Consider the following 12,337-nt stretch of genomic DNA (forward strand, 5'->3'; position numbering starts at 1 on the left):
TCGGCGCTCGGCAAAACAATACGTCACGGCAGTCACGCCGTACGCGAAAGATCGTTCACGTGTTCGCCACAAGGTCGGGAAGAAACCGCGATCGGTCTCTGCGAATAATCGAGCAATCGATATCATGTGATCGCTGAATCCTCGCGATTTGCCATCGATGCTCGGTTAACTTTCGAAACAGATATTTCGCGCGGTTCATATATGAGATCTGTACGTCCAAAAATCAAAGCGCTAGCTGACTTGAAATTACTTCTTTATTGCGATAATTACGGACGATATTGTTTCTTTAATTAAACGATGCTCGTATTCGGACACATCTCGTAGCGTCGCATTGAATCTCTCGTCGCCTCGAGTATAATTTGTTGGCTTTTTCTAAGTTGAAAGCGCGAAGTAATACACGAAACATTGAATCGAGTGCTTTAACTAACATTTGTCGATGATTTATTAATACTACTAGTTATTTTTTACGGAATTTATGATTAAAAATACACACGCGACATTGAATTTTTAATTATTTTCGGACGATTGTGTCTCGATTAACCGTTAACTCAGTTGCGTTTATTGTACGGTGTCGACGTTAAAATGTATAATTTTCAAGTTTTTCGTTTATTAACGGAAATGTATAGTCTTAAAACGTTTCTTTTATTAACGGAATCATACGAGTGCTGGCCAGAACGCAGAACTTTCGAGTCGAATTTCATCGCGACACGTTTAATTGAAGATTTAAATGTCAATTAATCTTGTCCGTGCTCAATTATATTGTAATATTTACCCATCGACAGTTAGACATTTATACATCGGCGATTTCTGTCGATTAAAATTCGTACCATCTAATAAACTTACAAGCAACACCGAGTGCAAATTGCGTATAGAAACTATTTTTAAAAAAAAACGTTCATTTCCGGTCAAGTGTGAGTGAATGGTCTGATTTTATCCCCTGAAATTCACCTTTGCCAAACAGATGCCTATTTTATCGATCCTGTTTCATCGACCGTCACCGAGATCCATGAAACGAAAATGGCGTCGCAGTCGAAACTCGAAATAACAACACTACTCTCCGGCGATTCTTCCGTAGCGTGAAGCAGCGTGAAGACGTACTGATACACAATAGTTGATACTTATTGTGTTGCAAATACACCGATTGCAAAATGCCTGCGCAAGAAGTGGCGGTGCCGCAGCCGCCGGCCACCGAGGGCGAGGAGAACAACGTTCCCTCGTCGCAGCCGATCGTGGGCATCATTTATCCGCCGCCTGAGGTTAGGAGTATCCTTTGCCAAACACGTAATGCGTCCAACGAATGTTCAGGCTGCGAAGAGAACGGCCGTGGGAAGTGTATTTTATGTGCGACACGCGTTGCATTTTGTGTGCAACACGTGTATCTCGTATACGCGATACGCCAACCGAGCTTGGTGCGACATCCGGCGTGCAACAGTCCCAGTTTATCTGTTCTTCCTTATGCAGAAATTCAGATATCGTTGACAAGACCGCCAGCTTCGTGGCCAGGAACGGGCCGGAATTCGAGTCCAGGATCAGGCAGAACGAACTGGGCAATCCAAAGTTCAATTTCTTGAACTTCGGCGATCCATATCACGCTTACTATCAGCACAAGGTAAAGGAATTCAAGGAGGGGAAAGGCCAGGAGCCCACGGTAGGCTCGGCCCCCGGGAAGACTGTCAATCTCACTGCGCACCAAAAGCAGCAGGAAATACTCAAGCAAGTCGAGCAACCGTTTGTACCCAAGGATCCGCCGACCGAGTTTGAATTTATCGCGGATCCTCCGTCTATATCCGCCTTAGATCTGTATGTAGTAATCTTTATGCGTAGCTAACTAATATTTTACATTTTAATAAGCAAAGTACAACTTCCCTTTCAGAGACATCGTGAAGCTGACCGCTCAATTTGTCGCGCGTAATGGAAGACAGTTCTTGACCAACTTGATGAATCGCGAGCAAAGGAATTTCCAGTTTGATTTTCTACGCCCTCAGCATTCCTTATTTCAGTACTTCACTAAGCTCTTGGAGCAGTACACCAAGGTAGATGAAAAACAGCGATCCCGTTTCAGAATCGATATAAACTTGTTTGAAGAGAGCAAGAGATTCTAATGCACTCTATGCCTTTGTAGGTATTGATTCCACCGAAAGATTTGTTGCCCCGTCTCAAGAATGAAGCGTTCAATATGGATAAGATTTTGGAGCAAGTAAAATACCGCGCCGAGTACTTGAAGTATCAGGAGGCACAGAGGCGTAAGGAGGAGGAGGAATTGGAAAGGGAGAGGGTCGCCTACGCGCAGATTGACTGGCATGACTTTGTCGTAGTTGAGACTGTGGACTATCAACAATTTGAAGTCGGTAATTTCCCAGCGCCGACTACGCCCGACGAGGTTGGCGCACGCGTCCTCATGCAGGTTTGATCTCTCTTTTTTTTGTACTGTTAAAAATTTTATTTCGTCGATCAAAATACTGTGTCGTATGGTAGTTAAGTGAAATACATCGGTTAAAAATATTTATAGGAACGTATAGAGGATGGTGAAGACGTGGAGATGCAAATCGACAGTGACGCGGAGGATGAGGCGCAAACTCGTGCAGACGGCGAGAAAGGTGATCGTGCGAAAGATAATAATCAAGTAAGTGTATGCCGTTATCTGTTGCGCACAATATCGATTTGATATGAATGTTTGTATTGCAATGTGAAACTTAATCTTTCCAGGTGCAAGATATGGAGGAAGATTCTAGCGATGAGGATGATGTGTCTCCACCGGGTGACACTCACAGATCTAAAGAGCCCAAGCTGCGGGAAACGAACATGCAACCGCCGCCGTTGCCGCCTACACCAGGAAACGTGGTAGTCAAGAAAGGATATGACCCGAAGCAACATGGTAAGCGGTTTTTTTTTCTAATCATCGGTTAAAGTTACTGGTTATTCTATTATGATACACCGGTATTTTACTCTCAATTTTTTTTACAGCGCCTAAAACTACTCGCCCTGCGGCTCCGGATGAATACCTGATTTCGCCGATTACTGGCGAACGTATTCCCGCCAGTAAGGTGCAAGAACACATGCGTATCGGATTGTTGGATCCACGCTGGGTCGAGCAGAGAGACAAGCATCTAGACAAACTGGCGCAGGAGACTGTATTCGCGCCGGGCACGGCGATCGAGGCAAGTCTCAAGCAACTCGCTGAAAGACGTACTGATATATTCGGCGTGGGCGACGAAGAGACAGCGATTGGCAAAAAGATTGGTGAAGAGGACAAGAAAAAAGATGACAAAGTCACATGGGACGGTCACACCTCCAGTGTGGAAGCAGCGACGAGAGCAGCCCGAGCTAATATTACGCTGGAAGAACAGATTCATCAGATACACAAGGTCAAGGGTCTTTTGCCTGATGAGGAGAAGGAGAAGATCGGCCCGAAACCAGTGAATCGTGCGAGCGAACTTTCTCACATGGCTGCTGTCGCCTCGAAGCCGCAAGCTACATTGAAAGCACCTCCAAAACCGCCTGCACCGAAACCTATACAAGTACCTACTCAACCTCCTCCACCACCAACCATGAGTATGCCTACTATGGGTATACCTCAACCGATGATGCCGCAGCCACCGATGATGATGATGGCACCTATGCCACCTATGGCACCTCGACCACCGCCTCTGATGAGTACGAAATTGTTTCCACAAAACCACATCTTGAAAAATATACATATTGTGACATCTTTGTAGGTAAAACTAATCGAAATCAATTAATTTGTTGCAGCTCCGGCGATGTCACCGTTCATGCCAACGCCACCGCCAATTCAGCCGCCGATGACGTCCGGTGTAAGTAATTTGTTATAAAATACGAACTGTGCCAATTATTTATTGCTTTATACTTAAAAATTCAATTTATCATAATTTTTTTTCCCAATTTTGAAGATCGGGATGAAGCATCCTGCTAGTAAGCCATTGGAAGACGAACTGCAGGCTAAGAAACTGAGAACAGAGGACTCGTTAATTCCGGAGCAACAATTCCTTGCTAGAAATAAGGTAAAGAGATTGATGTCTTATTTTACAGAAAAGCTCAAATCATGACTAAACCGCTAGAGGGAATATAATCCTTTTTTGTGCAGGGTCCCGTACAAGTTAACATCGCTGTGCCTATGATGACGGAGAAAGCTGAATGGAAATTGAACGGACAGACATTGAATATTACTTTACAAACAAGCGATACTGTAGCAACTATGAAAGCACTTATCCACGAACAAACTGGCATGCCACCTGGGAAACAAAAGTTACAGTATGAGGTAAGGATCGTGAAATAAGTTTTCTCGGATTATGAAAGTAATATTTTATAAATGTAATTTCTACTTCCAGGGAATGTTCTTCAAGGATAGCAATACTCTTGCATATTACAATTTAACTTCAGGTAATGTTATTAACTTACTACCAAAGGAGAGAGGCGGTAGAAAGAAGTAAATAAAAATTACGAATAAAAATATAAATTAAAAATATATTACTCTAATTATTTATAAGTTATGTCAATACCTTAATAGTTTTATTGCTGTAATTATTTTAAAATAACATGAAAATATATACTGCATTTATTCGTATAATAACGTGTAACAATTATAATATTTTAATATATTAAATGATTTTTTTTTCGTGGTAACTCAGGCTTGATTGCTTTTGCATTGTGCGTATTTGCTTTAGTTATATTTAATAGTAACAAATAAAAATAATTTATTTCGAATTTGGTTGACACGATTTCGTTACAATTACAAAATTCAAATAGTGATCGTCATGACTTATTTCTTACAATTATTTTATATATTAGAATCATTTTATTTTTAAAACTTTAAAAAAAATTTTAACGCACAATTATTTACAATTAAAGCTGAGAAGGTACGACAATTTTTTACATATTCGTACAAAATATTGTACGAGAGATTCTCACCCGTCCATTAAGAGCTTGTTTAAAATACAATATAATGTACATTGTACAAAGTTTCAATATTCTAAATAATTTAAAAAGATGTATAGAAAAATTCTTTCAAAAAGCTCAATCTATCACTTTATACTTGCCTTGAAAAACATCGCGCGTGAGAGGCCCGTTTTCAAACATTTTGTTATATGTATATACAAGATTTACATGTGCTTCTGTTCGCTCCTCTTCTTCAATATCTGATCCATAATTTTGCGATAGCGCGCAGTCATGGGTTTGTAAATCTAAAAAAAATTAATATAATCAATTACGATAATAAGATATTCAAAAGCTCATTTCACTTACCGATTCAGCGTCATCGTAAGGCTGGCATACCAACGTTAAGTCTGGCAAGCAGCGTGTAATTTCATCGAAGCTGTAATTATTTCTCAGTAAACCATGTTTCGCTTGATAGGCCGCGCCCATCATAGCCGAATTAGCTGCTTCCTGTCGAACAAAAATTATAAAGGTATGAAATACGTTTACATGTATTGAACATGAATAATAATAAGTAATATTATCGCAACATAGTTACAGAGATATACACTGGCGAATTAAACACGTCGGCCAGCACTTGCAGTATAGCTTTATTTATAGACGCGCCTCCCGTTGCAATTATCCGAGTGTTAGGTCCTTCATAAAATGAAGAAAAGTTATCGGAGAAGTTCATGCGAGATGAGATCTCGTAAGAGAGAAACTTGCAACGAATTACTTACCGATGACAAATCCTAAATCCTCAGCGTACGCTCTCTTTGCGACAAATTGACCTTCGATCAGCGCTCTCACCTCCACTTCCTTCGAACTGTATCGAGAGATCTCGTCGTTGGCCTTGTTGTATCTGTAATCTCCAGTGACGAAAGGTAGAATCTCTTGCGTGTCGAAATACAAGGCAAAATTGCCGAAATTTCCTCGTGGTGTACTTTCTAATAACTCGTTGAATATCTGCCAGCTACCTTGCGCGGCATCGTTCCGTATCCTCTCGCGCGTCAAGGAACCATTTTTGAAGCTGCAATGTTATCGTCATCGCTTTTATATTGTCATTATAATAATCGCGATAGAAAACGCTTACCAAAGTAACGCCATGTAAGTCTGCTCGTCCACTGGATTGCACAACACGTGGCCGTCCGTTATAGTCGTGGGTTCGTTCAACCACAGAAATAGGGTATCGCTTGTGCCCAAACTGCAAGCGATATCACCTTCTTTTAGCCTCATACCTACGTGTCATTCTTGTCGTGAGTACAAGAGATTATTATTATCACGAGGGAATTCGTGGATGAGCGCGCGAGTAACAGAGCATACCTACTAAGGAGCCGGGATTGTCCCCCGTGAATGCGATTATCCTGCATTCCTCGTTGAAACCAAATCTTTCCACGAAATAAGGCGAGACAGGACCGATGTCGCTGTACGACGAAACAGGCTTACCCAGTTTTTCTCTCAGCCCTGATGCGCAGGTCTATTAAATATGTACATTAAATAGCGAGCAGATATTAAATATACGTAAACAATGCTACTTTACCTCCAACAGCATATCGTCCCAGTCTTTCGTACGGATATTCAAGAGATTCATACCCGAGCCATCCGACCAATCGATAGGCGCGTAATCGCCCACGAATAAGGAGGCGATAAAGCTGCTCACCAACGAGATCCTCTGGAGAGAAAGAGAACGGGACACGCGTAAATAATAACATTCGGCTTAGACGCCTCTTGGAAGCGGCAAAAAGCGTATGACGCACAGCTTCGATCATCGTGATATAATTAGAGCGTTAAATCACACCGCGGTTACGTCGCAGAAATTTTTTAGATCGTATACTCCTGTCAGACGAAGTATCAAAAAGAAATGGGAACGTAATTAATCGTAAGAACGCGAGTCAATGAAAACTCAATATCAACTGTTATGCATTAGTACACTTGCCAGTCAGCACCAACTAACACACTCATAAAATAACACACTCATAAATGTACAACTGCACTAAAGTTCAATCAGTATAGCCATACGTAACGGATACCTCGGTCGGATTGCCGTTTTCATTTTTTCGAAGGAAGCCACGAGTTTTTAGTAGGTAATACCTCAGTGCCGCAGTAGGCATCCGGCTTCGTGCGTGCTATTTTCGCTATCTGCGGTCCCGAGAATCTCTCGTACGCCCGTGAACCCGTTATTTCCGCTAATTTCTGAAATCACAGCGCCGCCGTGGATTTAAACGCCATCGACTTCGGCTCGGTGGGTGGGTGGGTGTGTGTGTGTGTATACTAAAGTCTAAGCCGGCTACTTTAAATATTTGGCCAACTCGTTTTCGCATAGTTACAACTGTCAGCCGTTTAGGATGTTTCACATCGCGGAAACAAATCCTCGCGAGAGCTAATGTTAGCCAATAAACGTACGCATTCATGTAAACCTTAGCATATATCGCCAGATATTTGGATGTGTATTTTCGCGCGGGAATTACATAAATCCATCCTTATTGCGTACAGACAACGCAAGGGGGAAGCGTCATGCTTACGTGAGGGCCACCCACGATCTCCTCCAAAACGCAACACTCTTTCGTCGTGCTGGAGTCCATCCATACGGGCGAGTGAGTCACGGAGAACGACGTGGCGAATTGCTCGTGCAAAAATTTGATGGGATCCAAACGCTGTAGCCGACCCCGGCTACCTTTGCCCCAATAGACCGTGCCGTGTTGCTGCTCGCGCCATTAAAATGCACAAACAAGCATCACCAAATTATTACCCTTTACGTATGTTTTTACGGCGTATCTCGTAAAATGATTGACTTTACGGCCGCGTTACCTGCGCGCAGCCAGAAATCGCCGCTACTTTGCTGAAGTCGACGCCGCAGACGCGTAGTTTATCTAGTATCATGTCCAAGGCCTTAACCCACATCAGAGAAGGCACCACCACGACACTCGGCTCTTCCTTCTTCCGTATGACCCCTCCGTAAGTTCTGCGAACGTTGGAATTTAACTCGCGTTTATATTTATTATAAACTTTAACATATATGTTGCTAGATACCGCAAATGCTTTCCGTCACGCTTTACTCGGGATAAGATCTCAATAAACAGACAGCGATAATAATCCCCGCTAGTATCATTCATAATATAAATGAAAATAATTTTGTCCAGCGGAAGGAGCAACTGATTCAATTATGACCACCGGACAAAACGCGAAATTACATTCTGTGGGGGAGTCGCTTCGATCGTGTACCTAAATTCCGGTAGATCATTGTCGAATTGCACGCTGGTCTCGTGGAGGACGGCCAGATTGTCATCCACCACCACCGCCTTCAGCTGAAATCAGATCGGGATCGATTAGTCTGGATCCGCGGGCCCAGCGTCGCTAGCGATCTCTCAAGTAACCCTCGCGCGATCGTACTTTCGGGCAAACCGCGACAATATACCAACTGATGCCTTCCCGTGTGAATTTAGGCACAGGTGGAACACATATACATTTTCCATGTATGTATATGCAAAATGTACAAATGTGTCGATACGTGCGCAAATTTTAGAGATATTTTTTAACAAAATTGGACACTTTACTTTTAATCCAAATTTTCCGTTATTATTGTATTCACAGCTGCTTCCCGTCCTAATCGTGGACCTTTAATGCCCCAGCGACGAAAGTCTCTCAGTTTCGAGCTCGATAACAAATCAAGCTCTCTTTTATGATTTATGGGAACGACTCAATATTATCGCCGGCGCGGCGTGTGCGGATTTTTTTTTGTTTTACGCCGCAGCGCCCCGCGACGTTAATTATCGGCCGTAACACTTCTATCTCGCCCGCATTTTTCGCAGATTACTTTCGTCTTTCCTCCATGCGCCTTATCTGCACCGGCACAAGCTCGTGTTATCGGCGCTATTAGATAATAGTGACCCCCTGGAGACGTCAGAGCGCCTCGCGACGTCTCTCCCGACTCGCGCTCGCGTGTTTCCTGCGTAGAATACCTTGCGAAACAGCCGTCGTATTGACATACTTCGAGACGCGTGACACGGGCGTCGAGTAAACCTCCCCTTCCCCCCTCCTCCCTCCCGGGTCATCTCTATTCGCCGCTAATGGAACTCGTAAACACACTTCGTAAGGTTATCACTCGCCAAGTGAACGGGGGCATTGAGACGACAAAGTGACCAGCGTTAATAATAATTGAATCGCCTGGCGGTTAACGGAGGAATTTAATAATAGCGAATTCGGCAGCTTGCACTAGTGCGCGCTGAATGCGCACCAGTGTGCACCGTAGACACAATACATTGTGCCTATGGTGCGCACACCAAGGCTCGTTCAGAGTCTACTCTTGTATTTATGGTCATCTCGAGTACGTGTCCGAAAACCTCGTCGTCATCATAACCGGCTCTACAGCCCCAAGTGGGGCCCTGGCCTTCACAACAAATCGCCACCGTCCGAGGCTCGTTGCGTGTATTCGCAACAGTGAATTTTTACGGTGAGGGGTTGTTAGCCTCTCGCCAACCCCCTTTTCGGCGGGCAGGGATATGCGTGGCAGGATACTCTCGTTAGCCGCCACTTCTCTCCGAAAGAGAGAGAGAGGTAGCGTCCAAGAAACAAAAAAAAACCCAGCGGTACCCGTGGGTGGATTTGAACTCGGATCTTCTCGTTCATTTGTTCACTAATTGTAGGCAGCGCACATTTCTCTGCGCCCACGCTTGCCACTCGTGTCCAAAAACTGTTTAGCCAAAAAAAAGAGAAAAAGATCCATGCTAGGCAGATCATTTTTCTGGCTAAGGAGTATTTCAAAGAGCATTTAAGACGATCCTTGAATATACAAGAATTGACTGTGCACAAGCCTTAGCGCTATAAGAAGTCGAATTACGCTGGTCGTAAAACACGAACGCATCTCCGAAGGCGCTCGCGCTCAAGTTACGCTCACGTTACTGCGCGATTTCCGGTAATTAGCACAATTAGCGCGTTTTGAGGCGCCGCCGCGCGTTTCCCGGGAACATCCCACGGCGCGATTTCCGTTCTTAGAGAGAGCGAGTTTTGTACCCGCGCGCGTATCCGCGTATTCGGGGCACGTAATCGCGGAACAGAATGGCTGCGAATGAAGCGGAAAAAGGCTCCGTTGCTGCAGTTGTAAAATTCATAAGTTTGATCGGAGTACGCTCTTACACGGCGAGAATTTTCTCTTAAAGTTTACCCTGAAAATCATGTGATCGCGGGACAACATGGCATTTTGAAGAACTTTATGAGACACAGAAGTCTCTTTAAGTTGCCAGTAACAGATAACAATAATCAATCGTTTAGTCGACATTAACCAGCCAGTGTTTTAATACAGAATATTTTTCGCACTAAATTTTCCGAGGGGGAAACCGCTGACCAAAATCTTGTACACCAATGCCCACTAATGTCCAGTGGGCATTACTTTATCTTATTATCTTATTTTATCTTTATAATGCTCCAGCAAGGCCTAATGCCCAAACTAATGCCCAAAAATGCCTAGTAAGGCCTAACAATGCCCAGTAATGCCGCAAACCTGTACACCACAATACCCTCAGCGGTCTCTCCCTCAGGATATCGCGAGCCTGAGTGGGGAAATTCTTCCGAGCTCCTTTTCACGGATAATTACATCTTTACGGAACAAATGTGACCTCGGTGACTCGAATTTTCCGGCTACAAGCACAGAGAAAGAAATATTATCTTCTCCCTCGTGAATAGGAACGACCGTTTCCGCGACTGTGTCGCAGCATCGAAGCTTCTTCCCGGGACGAAATGTCATTTCGTTCGTGCGGATTCCGGTGTTATATCTCTCTGAAAAAAAAGTAGGCAAGAACGAACGACACCGCTATAATACGGATCACCGCTATGGACGAGGAATGCCTGTGATTGAGCAGACCATTTACGGTTAAAAAAAGCTCGGCCGATATGTTTTCCAATGACGTGTAAAACCTGCAAAAATACGTACACGTTTTACGCCCGATTTTGCCAACGCGGTTTAACTTCGATCTCGGTTCGGCTGTAGTTCCAGTTTTACAAATTAGAAAAAGATAAGAAGTGATTTAAACCGAGGTTAAAGTTAATCTGCACTGGGATAGAAACGGGCATTATGTCATGAAACCATATGTTAAGCCGCGTCGAAGTGTCTTGTACGAAAGCGGTATTTTAATTATAGTGAAAAACATTGAGATAAAAACGTTACTTTTTGTAACATTTATGAAATAATTTGAAGAAATAACGTCAGTGTTTTCTCGACCATATCCGGCATTTTTAATAATACAGAAAATTTATGGCGAAAAATATTACCTCAGTCAGGCTTTGAACCGAGGGGGGAAACCGCCGAGGGCATTGTGGTGTACAGATTTGCGGCATTACTGGGCATTACTAGGCATTTTTGGGGCATTATAAGGATAAAATAAAATAAGATATAAAATAAAGTAATGCCCGCTGAGCATCTGTGGGCATTGGCGTGCAAGATTTTGGTCAGCGGTTTCCCCCTCGGTTCGAACCTGGACTTCCTTTCGCAACAAATTTTCTGTATTATTTAAAAATGCCAGGATATGGTGAAGAAAACACCGACGTTGTTAATCATCGCTGGCGACATTGAAGAATTTCTTATTTAATATTTTTAATTATATATTAATAATTTTTATATTAATATTATTTTAACTATATTAATAATAGACATTCTTATTAATTTGACGTGTGTCGTTTGAGAAGATTATAAAAGCCCAGCACTGTTGTGTCAATACCGTCGACGTCGCGCGATCGACCGAGCTCCACGTGCGATAACGCGCTCCAACTCTACCGCGTGTCTCTCGCCCGTCGCCTTCGCGTCGCGCTGTTTACCTGCTGCGTGCTCAGGTCCAGGCCCAGGTACGTCGCCGTCGGCGCCTCGTCCATGCTCCCGCGCGTAGGCCCCGCGTGGGCTCGTCGTGGGGAAAAAAGCAGCCGGCGCGACGAGTACGCGACCGCGACTACGCTCTCTCGCGGCGACGTGTCCGCCCGCCGCTCTGCTGCTCGTGGGACTAAGTGCGGGCGAACGCGCGGGCCTGTGCGCGGCCCACGTACATCCTCGCGGCGCACTCGAGACGTCGTCGTCGTCGCCACCGCCACGCCACGCCACGACGCCACGCGTTACGCTTACGCGACTTGGCGCGGGGAGTAGCGCGCAGCGGTGACCCCCCGGCCCGAGGAATAACCTCGTAGTTTTCGGCACCAGCGAGGCTCGTCCTCCCGTTGTTACGTGACGTAACGCGCTCCCACCGAATCCGCTCCGTCTCAACTACGTCCGGAGATCGTTGGCGCCGAGCACGACGGCGCGAGCCACGCGGTAGTCCGCGATAACGTCCGCCGAGAGTGCCGAGCGCGTTGACTCGCGCGGGCGCGCGCGGAACGAGATCAGCCTGAGGTAACTCGAGTAGACGGCCAGGTAAAAGGAGAGGAGATC

At 44.6% G+C, this 12,337-nt stretch overlaps 2 protein-coding genes across 3 annotated transcripts; one reads left to right on the forward strand and one right to left on the reverse strand.

Annotated features, from left to right (window-relative positions):
• Positions 1–987: 987 nt before the first annotated feature.
• LOC105564223 (splicing factor 3A subunit 1) lies at positions 988–4,583 on the forward strand. The gene is made up of 11 exons (XM_012016453.1): positions 988–1,263; positions 1,470–1,800; positions 1,874–2,033; positions 2,123–2,404; positions 2,510–2,623; positions 2,707–2,875; positions 2,965–3,654; positions 3,751–3,812; positions 3,909–4,019; positions 4,103–4,276; positions 4,347–4,583. Exons 1-11 carry the CDS (start codon positions 1,149–1,151, stop codon positions 4,446–4,448), a joined length of 2,310 nt encoding a protein of 769 aa, XP_011871843.1. The 5' UTR covers positions 988–1,148; the 3' UTR covers positions 4,449–4,583.
• A 248-nt stretch (positions 4,584–4,831) lies between these two features.
• Positions 4,832–12,306, reverse strand: LOC105564224 (xylulose kinase). 2 transcript variants are annotated; one of them, XM_012016454.1, is made up of 12 exons: positions 11,737–12,306; positions 8,152–8,234; positions 7,738–7,891; positions 7,452–7,631; positions 7,021–7,122; positions 6,470–6,601; positions 6,253–6,406; positions 6,023–6,167; positions 5,670–5,959; positions 5,489–5,586; positions 5,260–5,400; positions 4,832–5,198 (listed from the first exon to the last, which is right to left on the reverse strand). In XM_012016454.1, the coding sequence occupies exons 1-12, from the start codon at positions 11,788–11,790 to the stop codon at positions 5,118–5,120; spliced, it is 1,614 nt and encodes a 537-aa protein (XP_011871844.1). In that variant the 5' UTR covers positions 11,791–12,306; the 3' UTR covers positions 4,832–5,117. The 2 variants fall into 2 exon arrangements, with proteins under 2 accessions (XP_011871844.1, XP_011871845.1); XM_012016455.1 differs by lacking the exon at positions 11,737–12,306 and adding an exon at positions 8,484–8,502.
• Between the last annotated feature and the right edge of the window lie 31 nt (positions 12,307–12,337).

Source organism: Vollenhovia emeryi, unplaced genomic scaffold, assembly GCF_000949405.1.
Source record: "Vollenhovia emeryi isolate VEMERY1.0 unplaced genomic scaffold, V.emery_V1.0 DF939167.1, whole genome shotgun sequence".
Classification (NCBI taxonomy): Eukaryota; Metazoa; Arthropoda; class Insecta; order Hymenoptera; family Formicidae; genus Vollenhovia; species Vollenhovia emeryi.